Source organism: Gossypium hirsutum, chromosome D08, assembly GCF_007990345.1.
Source record: "Gossypium hirsutum isolate 1008001.06 chromosome D08, Gossypium_hirsutum_v2.1, whole genome shotgun sequence".
Taxonomy (NCBI): domain Eukaryota; kingdom Viridiplantae; phylum Streptophyta; class Magnoliopsida; order Malvales; family Malvaceae; genus Gossypium; species Gossypium hirsutum.
Window position 1 is genome coordinate 29,488,086 of NC_053444.1, and position 13,354 is coordinate 29,501,439.

At 33.1% G+C, this 13,354-nt stretch overlaps 2 protein-coding genes across 2 annotated transcripts; both read right to left on the reverse strand.

Annotated features, from left to right (window-relative positions):
- Positions 1 to 6,053: 6,053 nt before the first annotated feature.
- LOC121202952 (tubulin alpha chain-like) lies at positions 6,054 to 7,071 on the reverse strand. The gene is made up of 2 exons (XM_041099091.1): positions 6,925 to 7,071; positions 6,054 to 6,850 (listed from the first exon to the last, which is right to left on the reverse strand). The coding sequence occupies exons 1-2, from the start codon at positions 6,958 to 6,960 to the stop codon at positions 6,197 to 6,199; spliced, it is 690 nt and encodes a 229-aa protein (XP_040955025.1). The 5' UTR covers positions 6,961 to 7,071; the 3' UTR covers positions 6,054 to 6,196.
- A 3,731-nt stretch (positions 7,072 to 10,802) lies between these two features.
- On the reverse strand, positions 10,803 to 11,867 carry LOC107908385 (dynamin-related protein 12A-like). Its single transcript, XM_041099092.1, has 4 exons — positions 11,715 to 11,867; positions 11,534 to 11,604; positions 11,196 to 11,421; positions 10,803 to 10,910 (listed from the first exon to the last, which is right to left on the reverse strand). Exons 1-4 carry the CDS (start codon positions 11,841 to 11,843, stop codon positions 10,818 to 10,820), a joined length of 519 nt encoding a protein of 172 aa, XP_040955026.1. The 5' UTR covers positions 11,844 to 11,867; the 3' UTR covers positions 10,803 to 10,817.
- Positions 11,868 to 13,354: the final 1,487 nt, after the last annotated feature.

The following is a 13,354-nucleotide window of genomic DNA, read 5'->3' on the forward strand; positions in this document are numbered from 1 at the left end:
AAAAAAAGTGTGTGGTTGTTCCCCCATTTTGCCGAAACTAGAAAAAAAAAAGAAAGGCTTCATCCTTTGGTTCTTCTTGGCCGGTTTGAAAGGAGGAAGAAGAGAGGTTTCGGTCACCTTGAGCTTAAGGGGAGGTTAGTATGTTGTGTTAAATTCTTAAGTTTTAAACTTGTTTCTAGTTAATTAGCAAATTTCTTACACAAACCATGGCAAAATTTTGAAATCTCGGTGATGGCTTGAGCATTCGGTTTTGGTTGTTGAAAGGAATGAGTTGGAGGTTGGATCATGTTAAGATTCGGCCTTGTACATAAACATTAAGAGTTTGATTTTTTGCGATTTTTGGAAGGTAAATAAGGTTATACACAAGATAAATACTAAGATTTTGGTTGACTTGTTTTAGTGAGGTTCGGCCAAGGACCTTATGTGCAAGTTTATTCGGTTTAAGTAGAGAAAACGTGACGGGTAGATATGAAGTAATGTGTATATTGGTTCGGCTGCTAAGCAAGGAAATAATTGTTAGTAACATAGTATCTATGCACTTATGTATATATATGTATGTACAAATAACCTATTTAGCTATGGATATCTAAGGTGTTAAATAATGAAATTCTTGATGACTTGGGTTAAATAGCATTCGGCCAAGGACTATATGGGCTTGTTAATTCGGTTTAAGTGAAGAAACTATGATAGAGAAATATGACTAAATTGTGGACTTTGACAATTTAAATGATGCATTTGACTTGTGTACCGACCTAGGACGATATGTGTTTCTATATGAAGTTAGATGGTGTTGATGAAGTTCGGTAATGCATGATGTTTAAATAGTATTGAGCAAGGTCATTGTACTTAAATTGTATGACATACATGTATTGAATGGAATTGCCCAAGTGAAAATATTAAATGAATTTATTTGTTTAAATTAAGCTCAAGAGCAAAGGGGATCTAAATCCGATAAAGGGAAGGAAAAAGTGGTCGAATAGCCATCGGAATCGTTCGACAACATCCGAGGTAAGTTTTAAGTGATTAAACGTTGAGTAAATTCAATCATAATAGGACATAATGAGTTGATTTAATAAGATATGATGTGGCCATGATATGTCTTAAACTCAAATGGTAAGTTCATATGTGTTTGGACTTGGAAATTTAAGAGCAAATTGTAATAATTTGCTTTGGACAGCAGCAGTAACGTGATTTTAGAAAATCACTATAAATTGTTGGTGTGGAATTATAGGCTGAATAAAATATGTAATCAAGGCTTAATTAGTCTAGTTTCTTATAAAAGAGACCTTGTGAGCAAAGAAATTTCCTATAAAGAGATATTTAAAGTTGTGTGAGACGGTGTCAGAATGACTCCGAAATCCCCTGTTCTGTTTTTAGAAAATCTTTATAAATTGTAAAAAAATGGATATAAGATAAAATTTATATGCTTAGACTCCTTAATGAGTCTAGTTTCAAATGAAATCAAATACAACACATTTTGAATTCTGTAAAATGAGAAATTTGATTCGTAGTGAAGAGTGGTCAGATTAGTCAAACAGTGAAACAGGGGAAACTTTAAGAAAAATCTGGTATTGATTGGCCAAACCTAAAATTCTGGAAATTTTATGGATGGAAGATATACGAGTCTATATTCAGGAAAAATTAACGGCAAGTGATTTGGAGTTTTGTAGCTCCGGTTATAAATAATTTAGTGACCATTGCTCAGGAAAACAGCTCGTAGTGAATATGTGATTTTGTTGTAAACATGGATAAAACTTGTTTTAGTTGCTCATAAGCTATTGATTAAACCCATACTTGAATTCTAAATCGTGATATTGTAAGCTTATGAGTATTCGAATATGAAATGATAGTATGGCGTAAAATTGAATTATGCATTGGAAAGTGATGGATGTAGATTCGGCCAAGACCAAGTCTGTACATGATAGTATATGTGGTATGTGAAGTATATTTGAATAAATGTGAAAGTGTATATATGTGATAAGGCCTAATGGCCGATGTGATGAATGTGAACATGTGTATGTGTGATAAGGCCGAATGGCCAATGTGATGAATGTGAACATGCATTTATGAGATAAGACCGAATGGCCAATGTGATGAATGTGAACATGTGTATGTGTGATAAGGCCGAATGGCCAATGTGATGAATGTGAACATGCATATATGAGATAAGGCCGAATGGCCAATGTGATGAATGTGAACATGTGTATGTGTGATAAGGCCGAATGGCCAATGTGATGAATGTGAACATGTGTATGTGTGATAAGGCCGAATGGCCAATGTGATGAATGTGAACATGCATATATGAGATAAGGCCGAATGGCCAATGTGATGAATGTGAAAGTGTATATATGTGATAAGGCCGAATGGCCAATGTGATGGATGTGGAAGTGTATAAATGTGATAAGTCCCGAAGGGCAATTGTGTCAGTACTATATCCGGGTTAAAACCCCGCAGGCTTTATGCGAGAATATTATCCTGATTAATGTCCGTAGGCTTCGTGCTCGTACTATATCCGAGCTTTAAAGACCCGACGGCTAAATGCTAGGATTCAAGTAAGACTTTGATATTGAGTATCTTCATTAAGTTACCATCAAATAAGTATTATGTATTCAAGATGTTGAGGTACGTATTACTTACTCATCGGTGGAGTGATTTCGAGGTGAATTATCAGTATCAAAGAGGTAGGTAAATGTGATTAATATTATAACTCCAAATGTGAGAATGATCTAATTGGTATTGGTATGTTTGTATAATAAAGTATGCGATGAAATATTCTTATGTATTAGTGCATATTCTGCCCAAAAGCCTTATGATCTGAGTATGGGTTGGGTTGAGCTAGATGTGCCAGTACAAGGTAAGGATTATGATTTGTAAGCTTACATATATGTGATAAGGAATATGTTGGTTCTTTATGTGCCTATGGTAATTTAGTACTTGTCATGTTGAAATACTTAAAAGTATGGATGTGATTATGAACAAGTGGAAAGGATTATTGAAAGTTGAAAATCGATGAAGAATGTGCTTTGGAAATATTTGACCATCTAGGTCATTATTATTCGAAAGTATATATGTGGCAGCCAAGTGTTGCGTTTAATGATATTATAGATCGAGATGAAGCTCTAGATTAACTTCATCGAACAGTTGAAATGAATGACCAATGATAGTGATTGAGAACATTTTGTTTTGCTTAAAACTTACTAAGCATTAAATGCTTACTCCGTTCTTTGAATCTCTGTTTTATAGATTTTGGTTCGTCAGCTATCGGACTCGGGATTATTGAAGTCGAAGTCGCCCACACTATCAAAACCCTTTTGGTACACTTTTGGTTGAACTCTGAAAATGGCATGTATAGGACTACCCTTTTGTTGTTGGTCATGTACCCTTCGGTTTTGTATAATTTTGGATAGCCATGCGAAAATGGCTTATATATGTTTGAGCATAATGTTATAATCATTTGGTATGGATATGGTTATTGAGAGGTGTGGATATGCTTAACAAGGATTGGCCATGGGAATGGTTAATCACTATCATAATTTGTGCTATTTATGCTAAAAGGGCTAGTTGAATCATGGAAACTATGAAATAGGTAAAGTCTACCTTAAAGGCAGATGCTGACAGCAGCAGTGATGTAGATTTGGAAAATCACTAAAAATAGTAGGAATGGAATTAAATAGTGAATAAATTATTTAAATGAACCCTGATGAATCCACTTTCATATGGAAGAAACTAAACGGTCATATGAGTGGTATGTTAAGAGATAATTAGGTTTTCGTGAAACAGGGCCAGAACAGTTTTCGGATTCCCTGTTCCGACTTTGGAAATTAATTATAAATTAACCAGAGATAATTAGGAGTCATGCCATATATTTATAGATTCCTCTCTGAGTCTAGTTTCTATAGAAACAAACGGCATCAGTATTGAAGCCCTGTACAGGGAGATATCCAAATTGTAATGCATGAAGGTCAGTGTAGTCGCACCCTGTAACAGGGGAGAATTTAACTAATAAACTGTACTAATTGGCCCGACCAAAAATTCTAGAAAACAATATGTAGATGGAAATATGAGTCTAGTTTCTGGGAAAAATCACGAAACTGATTTTCGAGTTGTGAAACTCTAGATATGATTTTTAAGGTGACAGCGACACAGTTAGCCAGCTGTCTGGAAATTTTTTAAAATGGACTGCAATAGTAAGCGAATTTAGTCTGTGAACCCCTCGTGTCCGACTCCGGCAACGGTCTCGGGTACGGGGCGTTACACCTTGTAACCCCTTTTTTTTATTTATGTATTAGAAAATGAGGAGTTTAATCTCCCTATATATATATAAGAGTATACTACTTGGAATGATGATGAAAAAGAAGAGAAATGCAATAAAAATCCCTCTTTATTCGAATTTATTATTTTTGTATTCTTTGCATTATTATTATTTTATAACACAAATGAGGTTTTAGTTAAAATGGTAATGTTGTGATTTTAGAGATGACAATGTCTTAAGTTCAAATTCCAATGTAAACATTTTATATAAAAATAAAATACCCTTATAATAACTTTTTTTTTAATAATCTCATTACAAATTGTGATACTATCAATTCCCTCCCCAACCCATAAATATAAAGATAATGCACTTTAATGCACTTGAACTTATGTCTTCTAACAACAATGCCCATACTAATCAAACTAAAAATCAATCGGCAATGCCTTTGTAATAATATTTATATTAAGTATTTATAAATATCAATAGAGTCGTTTTGTAAAACTATACGTATTTATATTCGGCTAAAACTAAAAGAACGAATAATTATTATTTTCTTTGGTGAATTAAACTTTCTTTCGGAGAAAGGTTTATAAGCAATCGAGGGCCAAGTATCGTACAAATGTACAATTAATATAAGACAAATTGCACATAAATACAATTAGTACAAGAGAAGATTCATCAAGCTTTAAAACCAATTTTTGAGAGAAAAAGCAACTTCACTTGAATCAGATCATTGCCTATAGAGATGAAACAAGGGCGGAAACCCATGGAGCCCTGTCATGCTCTCGCCTCTCTTGCAATGGAATCGCGTCCACTAACCTAAAACAATAACAGCACGTTTGGTTCGCTATATTGGAATAGAGGCGTAATGGAATAGAGGTGTAATGGAATAGAGGCGTAATAGCGAATTAATTGTTTGGTTGAATGTAATGGAATGGAAGCGTAATAGTAATCTTGTGTTTGGTTGAATGGAACAGAGGTGTAATAGCATAATGGAAAAAACTAAAATGACTAGAATACCCTTAGCATAAATTTGTTTGGGTAAATGATTATTGTTATTGTTATTTAAATTTTAATAAGATTATTAATATCAATAATAAATAATTTAATCATATTTAAACATAATTATTATTAAATATATTATAATTAAAATATATAATTTGAAAAAATTCTTAATAATTAATATTCTTATATGAATTTACTCAAATCATAATATATGATACTATAAAAGATAATTTAACATAATTATTATTAAATATATTATAATTAAAATATATAATTTAATAAAATTCTTAATAATTAATATTCTTATATGAATTTACTCAAAACATAATATATGATACTATAAAAGATAATTTGAAATAATTAATATTAAATATATTTTAATTAAAATATATGATTTAATAAAATTTAAAATAATTATAACTAATAAATTTTCTTATATGAATTTGTATAATTTAAAATAATTATTATTACATATAATTTAATAATAATATATAATTTCATAAAATTCTTGATAATAAATTTTCTTATATGAATTTATACAATTTAAAATAATTTCATAAGGTTGAATATAAATTTGAAGCTTTCTCTTCCATCTTTTGATATTCTTTTGAAGCACACATACTTTTTTGAAGCATATGAAACTACTGCAAGTTAGAGCAATATCAGTAATGAATTAAAAAAAACAATTAAGCAAAGATCCATTAAAACATGTTCTGAAGTTTGATACTACAATAGAGAATACAAACAAAAGAACCCATTTTTGAAGCACACATACTTTTTGAAGCATATGAAATTACTGTAAGTTAGAGCATATGAAATTAAGCAAAGATCCATTAAAACATGTTTTGAAGTTTGATACAATAGAGAAGGCAAACAAAATAACCCATTTTTATTAGCTGACCAATAAGTCCATTGGCAGATTTTACTCTATATTCTAGCCTAGTACTCATCCCCTTCATCTTCATCTCCTTCACCAGATTCCAAGCCCACTTCTTCATAATCTTTCTCAAGAGCAGCCAAGTCTTCTCTAGCTTCAGAAAACTCACCTTCCTCCATACCTTTACCGACATACCAATGCACAAATGTACGCTTTGCATACATCAGATCAAACTTATGATCAATCCTTGAGAACACTTTAGCAATACTAGTAGAATTTGAAATCATGCAAACTGCCCTTTGAACCTTGGCCAAATCCCCACCAGGTACCACAGTTGGAGGCTGGTAGTTGATGCCACACTTGAACCCTGTGGGACACCAATCAACAAACTGGATGGTCATTTTGGTCTTGATTGTTGCCACTGCAGCATTCACATCTTTAGGCACCACATCTCCTCTGTACATCAAGCAACAAGCCATGTATTTCCCATGGCGTGGATCACATTTGGCCATCATTGAAGCTGGTTCAAATGCACTGCTTGTGATTTCTGCTACTGATAGTTGCTCATGGTAAGCCTTTTCCGCTGAAATCACTGGTGCATATGAAGACAACATGAAATGGATTCTAGGGTATGGGACTAAATTGGTCTGAAACTCATTCACATCCACATTCAAAGCACCATCAAATCTCAAAGATGCAGTCAAGGAAGAAATAACCTGTAAACGATCCAAACATCATAAGTATACACATACAATGCAAACAATCAAATTAAAGCCATCATTTATTGTACCTGAGAGACCAGCCTGTTGAGATTAGTGTAATTCATTGGTTACATGTTGTCGTCTGTATTTGTGGTCTGGAACGTCCAACAAATCGAACAAATCCTGAACCAAAAACCTTTCTCCTTCTTTGGTGGTGCTGCCTTGGTATCCCTCTTGGCAATGAGATCAGCCATGAACTCAACAACAGCCTAATGTAGAAAGAAGTTGAATGAGTTAGTAGCTCATAAGAAATCAAACAGGAAAGGTCCCAGCAAGTTAAATTTGTAGCTAGATTAGCATTACCTGAGCACCCAATTTGATTACTTCTCTTGGTGGAACTTCCAGGGGAGTCTCATCAGCTCGAAAAACTCTCAATTTCGACAATAATCTGAAAGACTCGGGTAAAACTCTGATCTGGTTGTCACTTATGTCCAACTCTTCAAGCATCTCAAAGTTTTTAAATTTGAAAAAGTTTTTCCCCACATTCAATTGATCTCAAGAACCAAAATAGATATTGAAGTAGGACAATACGATGAGACAAAATAATTTGTTTGTTTTTCCTCTTAATGTCATCACAGTACTCTCTTGCAAGCACATTATCCTTCCTTTGATCCATGCCTAACTGGCAAATGTCCGCCTGTCCACATAAAGCAATTACAACAGCTTTAGATAAATAAAAGTTTGAATTAACATTATAACCTACAAGAAAACATAGAATGTACACAAGCAAGGGTACAGCTTATAAAAAATAGTCCAGAATAAACTGCAGAAAAATGGAAGGAGATCAATAGCAACAATGCTGGAGATCCTTAACAGTTGTTCTCTACTTAAACTGTCAAACTTAAAATAGCTATGTAGAGGAATATAATAGTAAATTTGGATCTTCAATCAGAAATTGGAACTTTCTTTATTTGGACACATTGAGAAAAAAATTCCAATTACTCCAATAAAAGGATACCAAATGATGTCATAATGAAAATTCTCAATTAGAAAAAGAAAATGAAACAATGGATATCACTTAGAAAATACGCCTAATAAGCATTTATATGGTTAACAAATTGAGTAATTCGTAGAAGTAACTTGAAATAGAGTGACACTCGCACTTTTATTGAGATTTACTTATAAATCTACCTAAAGTTCTCTAAAAGCCTTGGAATCAGGAAAGGATAAAATCCAGAGCAGAAGCACCTTAAGGAAAAATATGTCAGCACACTGCATGCATGGGTAAAGAATTTGGGCAACGACAACTCATCTTGCTCACTACGGCCCATAATTTGACAACACCTAGAAAAACACATTTTGTATTCGGAGTCAACAAAAGAATTACTACAAAATATTAATAAAACAAATCAAAAAGATCTTATTAGCCCCACACCTCATTATCCTAGGCAGCTTGTTTCTGCGAGCTATATCCATTACAAGTGGCCAATACTCTGATGCCCTGGAGTTAATTTCATCTGAAGACCACAAGAATTCAACATTTAAAAAGAAACACAATAAATCTAAATGTAGAGCCACAGTATATGAATAAACAAAGTGAATGAAAGAAGTATGTTAGAACTTAGATCTGAAAACAAATGCAGCAAACAACATAAATTTATTGAAAGGGAAATATGCATATAACAATTGTTTAAAAAAACAATAAAATCAATAAAATAACTACGAAGAAGCTAAAACTTTGAAGTCAAATAATCAGAAAAAAGTTAAATTGCCAAATTTCAATCTGTTATGATGTGTTAGGAATAAATAAACAAACCCATAATTAGCTTTTCTGTATAAATCAAATCCATCAAAGAGTTGATTCAATTCTGAGATTCAATCCCTACATCTACAGAGAAATCAATATAAGAGGACTATAAAATTGAGGGAAAAAACTTAAAGATTCTAAAAAAGAAAAAAAGAAACAAAGAAAAAAGAAAAAGTAGAATACCAGAGCAATGTGCATTCTGCCAGAAGGCTCGAAGCCATCATAGCAAATGGGTTCAGGTTTATGATTTAGAAGATTTAGCAGTTCATCCTCTTGAATACATTCTTCCCCTACACTTCTTATAATCTTGAACTTTTCTTCTAAACTCATCCTGAAACAATGATTTCAAAATATATAAATATATTTACTCGATTTCCATCTATAAAGAAATAGAAAAACAAAAAATTACAACGAAAATGACTCACTGTGGAGTTGAAGAGGAGGAGGGAGGTTGAGAATCGACGGAGAGAGACTGCATGCCGGAAGACGGTGGGGTCTGATCCGCAGGAGATTGGTCCGCCATCGGTTCAGAGAGTACTGCAACGGCGTTGGCAAAGGGTTTACAATACAAAGTTGTGATGTCAAAGAGAGGTAAAAAAAGAAGGAGAAGACAGCGAGGAGAGTGGAGAAGAAAGCTAGAAGGAAGAAACAGAAGACGGTGGATTTTGGGTAAAACAGAAGCGTGAATGGGGAGGGTAAAACAGGGAGGGTAAACTGAAGTGGCAGCTAATCTGGGCAAAAGAGAGGGATTAGAAATCGGTGGTTTTCACCGATTAGGAAAGTAATGTATTACACGCGTATTAGCAATACATTGAACCAAACGACGGAATAAAGAGGGATTAGGTAGGGCCCACCGATTAGAGGTGTATTGGCTATGCCAATACATCCAACCAAACATGCTGTAAGGGTACGTTTGGTTCGCTGTATTGGATTAGAGTGTATTGGATTAGAGTTGTATTGGATTAGAGGTGTATTGGATTAGAGGTGTAATAGCAAATCAACTGTTTGGTTGAATGTAATGGAATAGAGGCGTAATAGTAATCTTGTGTTTGGTTGAATGGAATAGAGGTGTAATAGCATAATGGAAAAAACTAAAATGACTAGAATACCCTTACCATAAATTTATTTTGGTAAATGATTATTGTTATTGTTATTTAAATTTTAATAAGATTATTATTATCAATAATAAATAATTTAATCATATTTAAACATAATTATTATTAGATATATTATAATTAAAATATAGAATTTAATAAAATTCTTAATAATCAATATTCTTATATGAATTTACTCAAATAATAATATATGATACTATAAAATATAAATTAACATAATTATTATTAAATATATTATAATTAAAATATATAATTTAATAAAATTCTTAATAATTAATATTCTTATATGAATTTACTCAAATCATAATATATGATACTATAAAAGATAATTTGAAATAATTAATATTAAATATATTTTAATTAAAATATATGATTTAATAAAATTTAAAATAATTATAACTAATAAATTATCTTATATGAATTTGTATAATTTAAAATAATTATTATCTTAGTCAAAATATGACTAATTTTCCGAAGCATGGGAAGAGGATTTATCTAGTAATTTTAAAATTTATCTCAAAAATGCTTAAATTAATAAATTGCAAAAAGAAAAGGTATTTGGGTCAAACTCAAGTTATTTCCAAAATGTGTTCGGATGCTTAAATTAATGAATGAAAAATCACATAAGCGATAAAGTGGCAAAACATTTGCATATTATACAGCTTTAAAGAAACTTAGAATACACAACAAATGATGTTTGCATTCTAAAATATGGTAAAAAATATATTGCTTTAACGAAAATACAACAAAACAGATCCCAATACCATGCCCCATGGTTCTAAATTTACCCACTCTTACTTCGACCAAGCGACCGTATCGATTTCAGCTTGTGCACTCCTATATAATTCCAGTCTCTTCGCAAGAGCGGATCGGCGTTCCATGATTGCTGGATCCTCATTCAATAATGCCGATAATCGTTTTTGCTACAAAAGAAATTTCCCAGAAATCATTCACTGATCATTTGTTTCACCAAAATAAGTAACAGACGGTAAGTTGACTCTTATAAACCTTGAAGAATACTAAACTCAATGTCAAAAGATAGAAAAATAGCAGGCAAATTTTATTTGGTACATGAACAATATAAGCAAAGATGGGAATATACCGGAGTTTCACTCATAGCCTTGTGAACCAGATCCTTCAGAATGGAATGAGTCTGAAAAATGTAACAAATGAAATCAATCCAATTTGAAGCATCAGTCTATGACCAACATGATCCCTAGTAAACCGAGACCTTAATAGCAGTTAAAAATTATCAACATTTTTTATGTAAGACAACTAAATAGTAGAGGATAGCAAGAATATTGATACTTGAAAGAAAAAAAATGTGTTTTAAGAATCACAACTGAACTGATGCTGAAAGAAAAAGAAAACCAGATGATCTTGGCATGCCAAATTGAATATGACAGATATAGCATTTTTCTAAAATTTACTTTCATACCGCATCAACAGCAGCCTCAGCTGGACCTCTGATAGTAACTAAAGTAGATTCAATCAAACGACGGTATCCTTGTTCAGGAGCTATTAAATGTGGTTGATAGCCATCAGCTTCAATAATGAGCTTCCTAATATTCTCCATTGATAGTTGCCTGTCAAATTGCAACCTTTTCAAAGCAGCAGAAAGTTGGTTGTCGAAAACATTGTAAACCTTATCACCACCAGTACGCCTGTGAACAACATTGAAAGTCAAGACAAAATCTCTAACAAAATTAGCAAAATTGAATGATGTTGAAGACAGGTGTATTAAGGAAGGTAAAACAAAAAAGACGTGATACATACACCCCATCCAAATGTTCTCTGAAATTTTGATAAAAAATACGGCAAATCTCCATAATTGTGTACAACTTCCCCTGTATAAGCATCTCAATCATCAGTAATTCCTAAATAGCTTATAACTAATAATCAACTGCAAGTGGAATAGCCAAAGAATTCCAAACTCCACACACAAGAGCACACTTACACCCGCATCAGCTGCAATAGGCTTTCCAAGGCGACTCAATTCGGTTTCAAGTTCAGCAATTGTTTTATTAATAAGGGACTGAATGCCAGGGATTCTAGACTTGATAACAGTTTCCAAATGCTGAGACATTAACCATTATGACAAAGATAATACAACTTAAGAAAAGATAGCAGTAAACCCAGTATCATCTTGTCCTTTACAAGAAAGTATAGGATAAAAAGTTCAATCTAATGATCAATAAACAGAATTCTACTTCTTTGAGAGAAAATGTTTAGAAATTAGCTAAAATTGCATAAGAACAGTAAGTATATGTGAATGACGCATATCAAACTCATTGCAGCTTCAATCTAATTTACTATATCAGTCCCCATTCAACCAAATTATCACATGTAAAATCTTTCAAACCATCAATAGATATCAATAGATAATTATCACATAATTATATTTTCAATAAACTGTGTGCCTGCACAGAATCAACTTACCACAAAATTTGGGCAATTACTCTTCAAAACGTCTCAAACAATGTCTCTTCAAGGAGATCAGTTTCATCAATTGTGTCAAAGTTGAACTTCACCTAAAAACAGATGTAGGTTCCCAAGAATAAACACAATAGCAACCTACAACATCTAATTAACCAAATAGAATGCACAAAATGCATACCAGTACTGTATGTTGGACATTATATTTGTTCTTGCAACATTCACGGTTCTCAGAAGGTGTTGGCATGAACTAGCAAATCCCTTGTGTGACCTAAAGGAAACAATATTACAAAGTGAAAGTAAAAAATTAATGTCCACCTGTTTAGGGGAATCTCAGTAGCATCAAAGAAGCATCAGAGGAAAATTGGTCTAATCAAACTAGCAAATCACCCTCACTTTTGTGTTACATTTGCTCAATAAGATTCGAGTTACAAACTCCAAATTGGAGTCTCATCCACTAGAACAGTCTAAACACAAAAGTTGAAGAAGTGAATACACTAACAAGGCAGTAACCTTTACCTTTCAAGAGAGCAATCGGTCGAAAGAGTATCGAAACCCACTACTTGAGAGCAATCGAAAGAGTGCCGACTGGTTGAGAAGGCCAATCGAAAGAGTGACAGAGAAGTTGTAAAGAAAAAGAAAAGAAGGGAGAAGGTAGAAGGAAATCAGTTGAAACTTGAGCAAATGGGCAGAATGTAGAAGGAATGAAGACAATGGGGAAGGCAATCGGGAGGGTAAAATAGAGAGCAAATCGACAGAGAGCAAATCGACCGAAAAAGAAAAGAAATGAAACGGGGGAGCAAGCTTGAAGGAACGGAAGAGGAACACAGGGGATCGGGGGAGGGTAAAACAGGGAGGGTTTGCTGAAGCCGTTCCTAATCTGGGCAAAAGGGGGGAATAGAAATCGGTGATTTTCAGCGATTAGGAAAGTAACCGATTACACCCGTATTACCAATGTGACAACCCAAATTAGACCCTGGTCGGAATGTGGTTTCGAGACCACATTACCGAGCCAAAAATTTATTTTTGTGTTTTAATTGCATAAATTTTTGTGTGACAGTGAATATATGAGAAATTAAATGCTTAATATTAGCATTAGGATTGTGAATTAATTCAAAAAGGACCTAGTTGACGAAGTTAGAAAAGATGATAGATGAATTA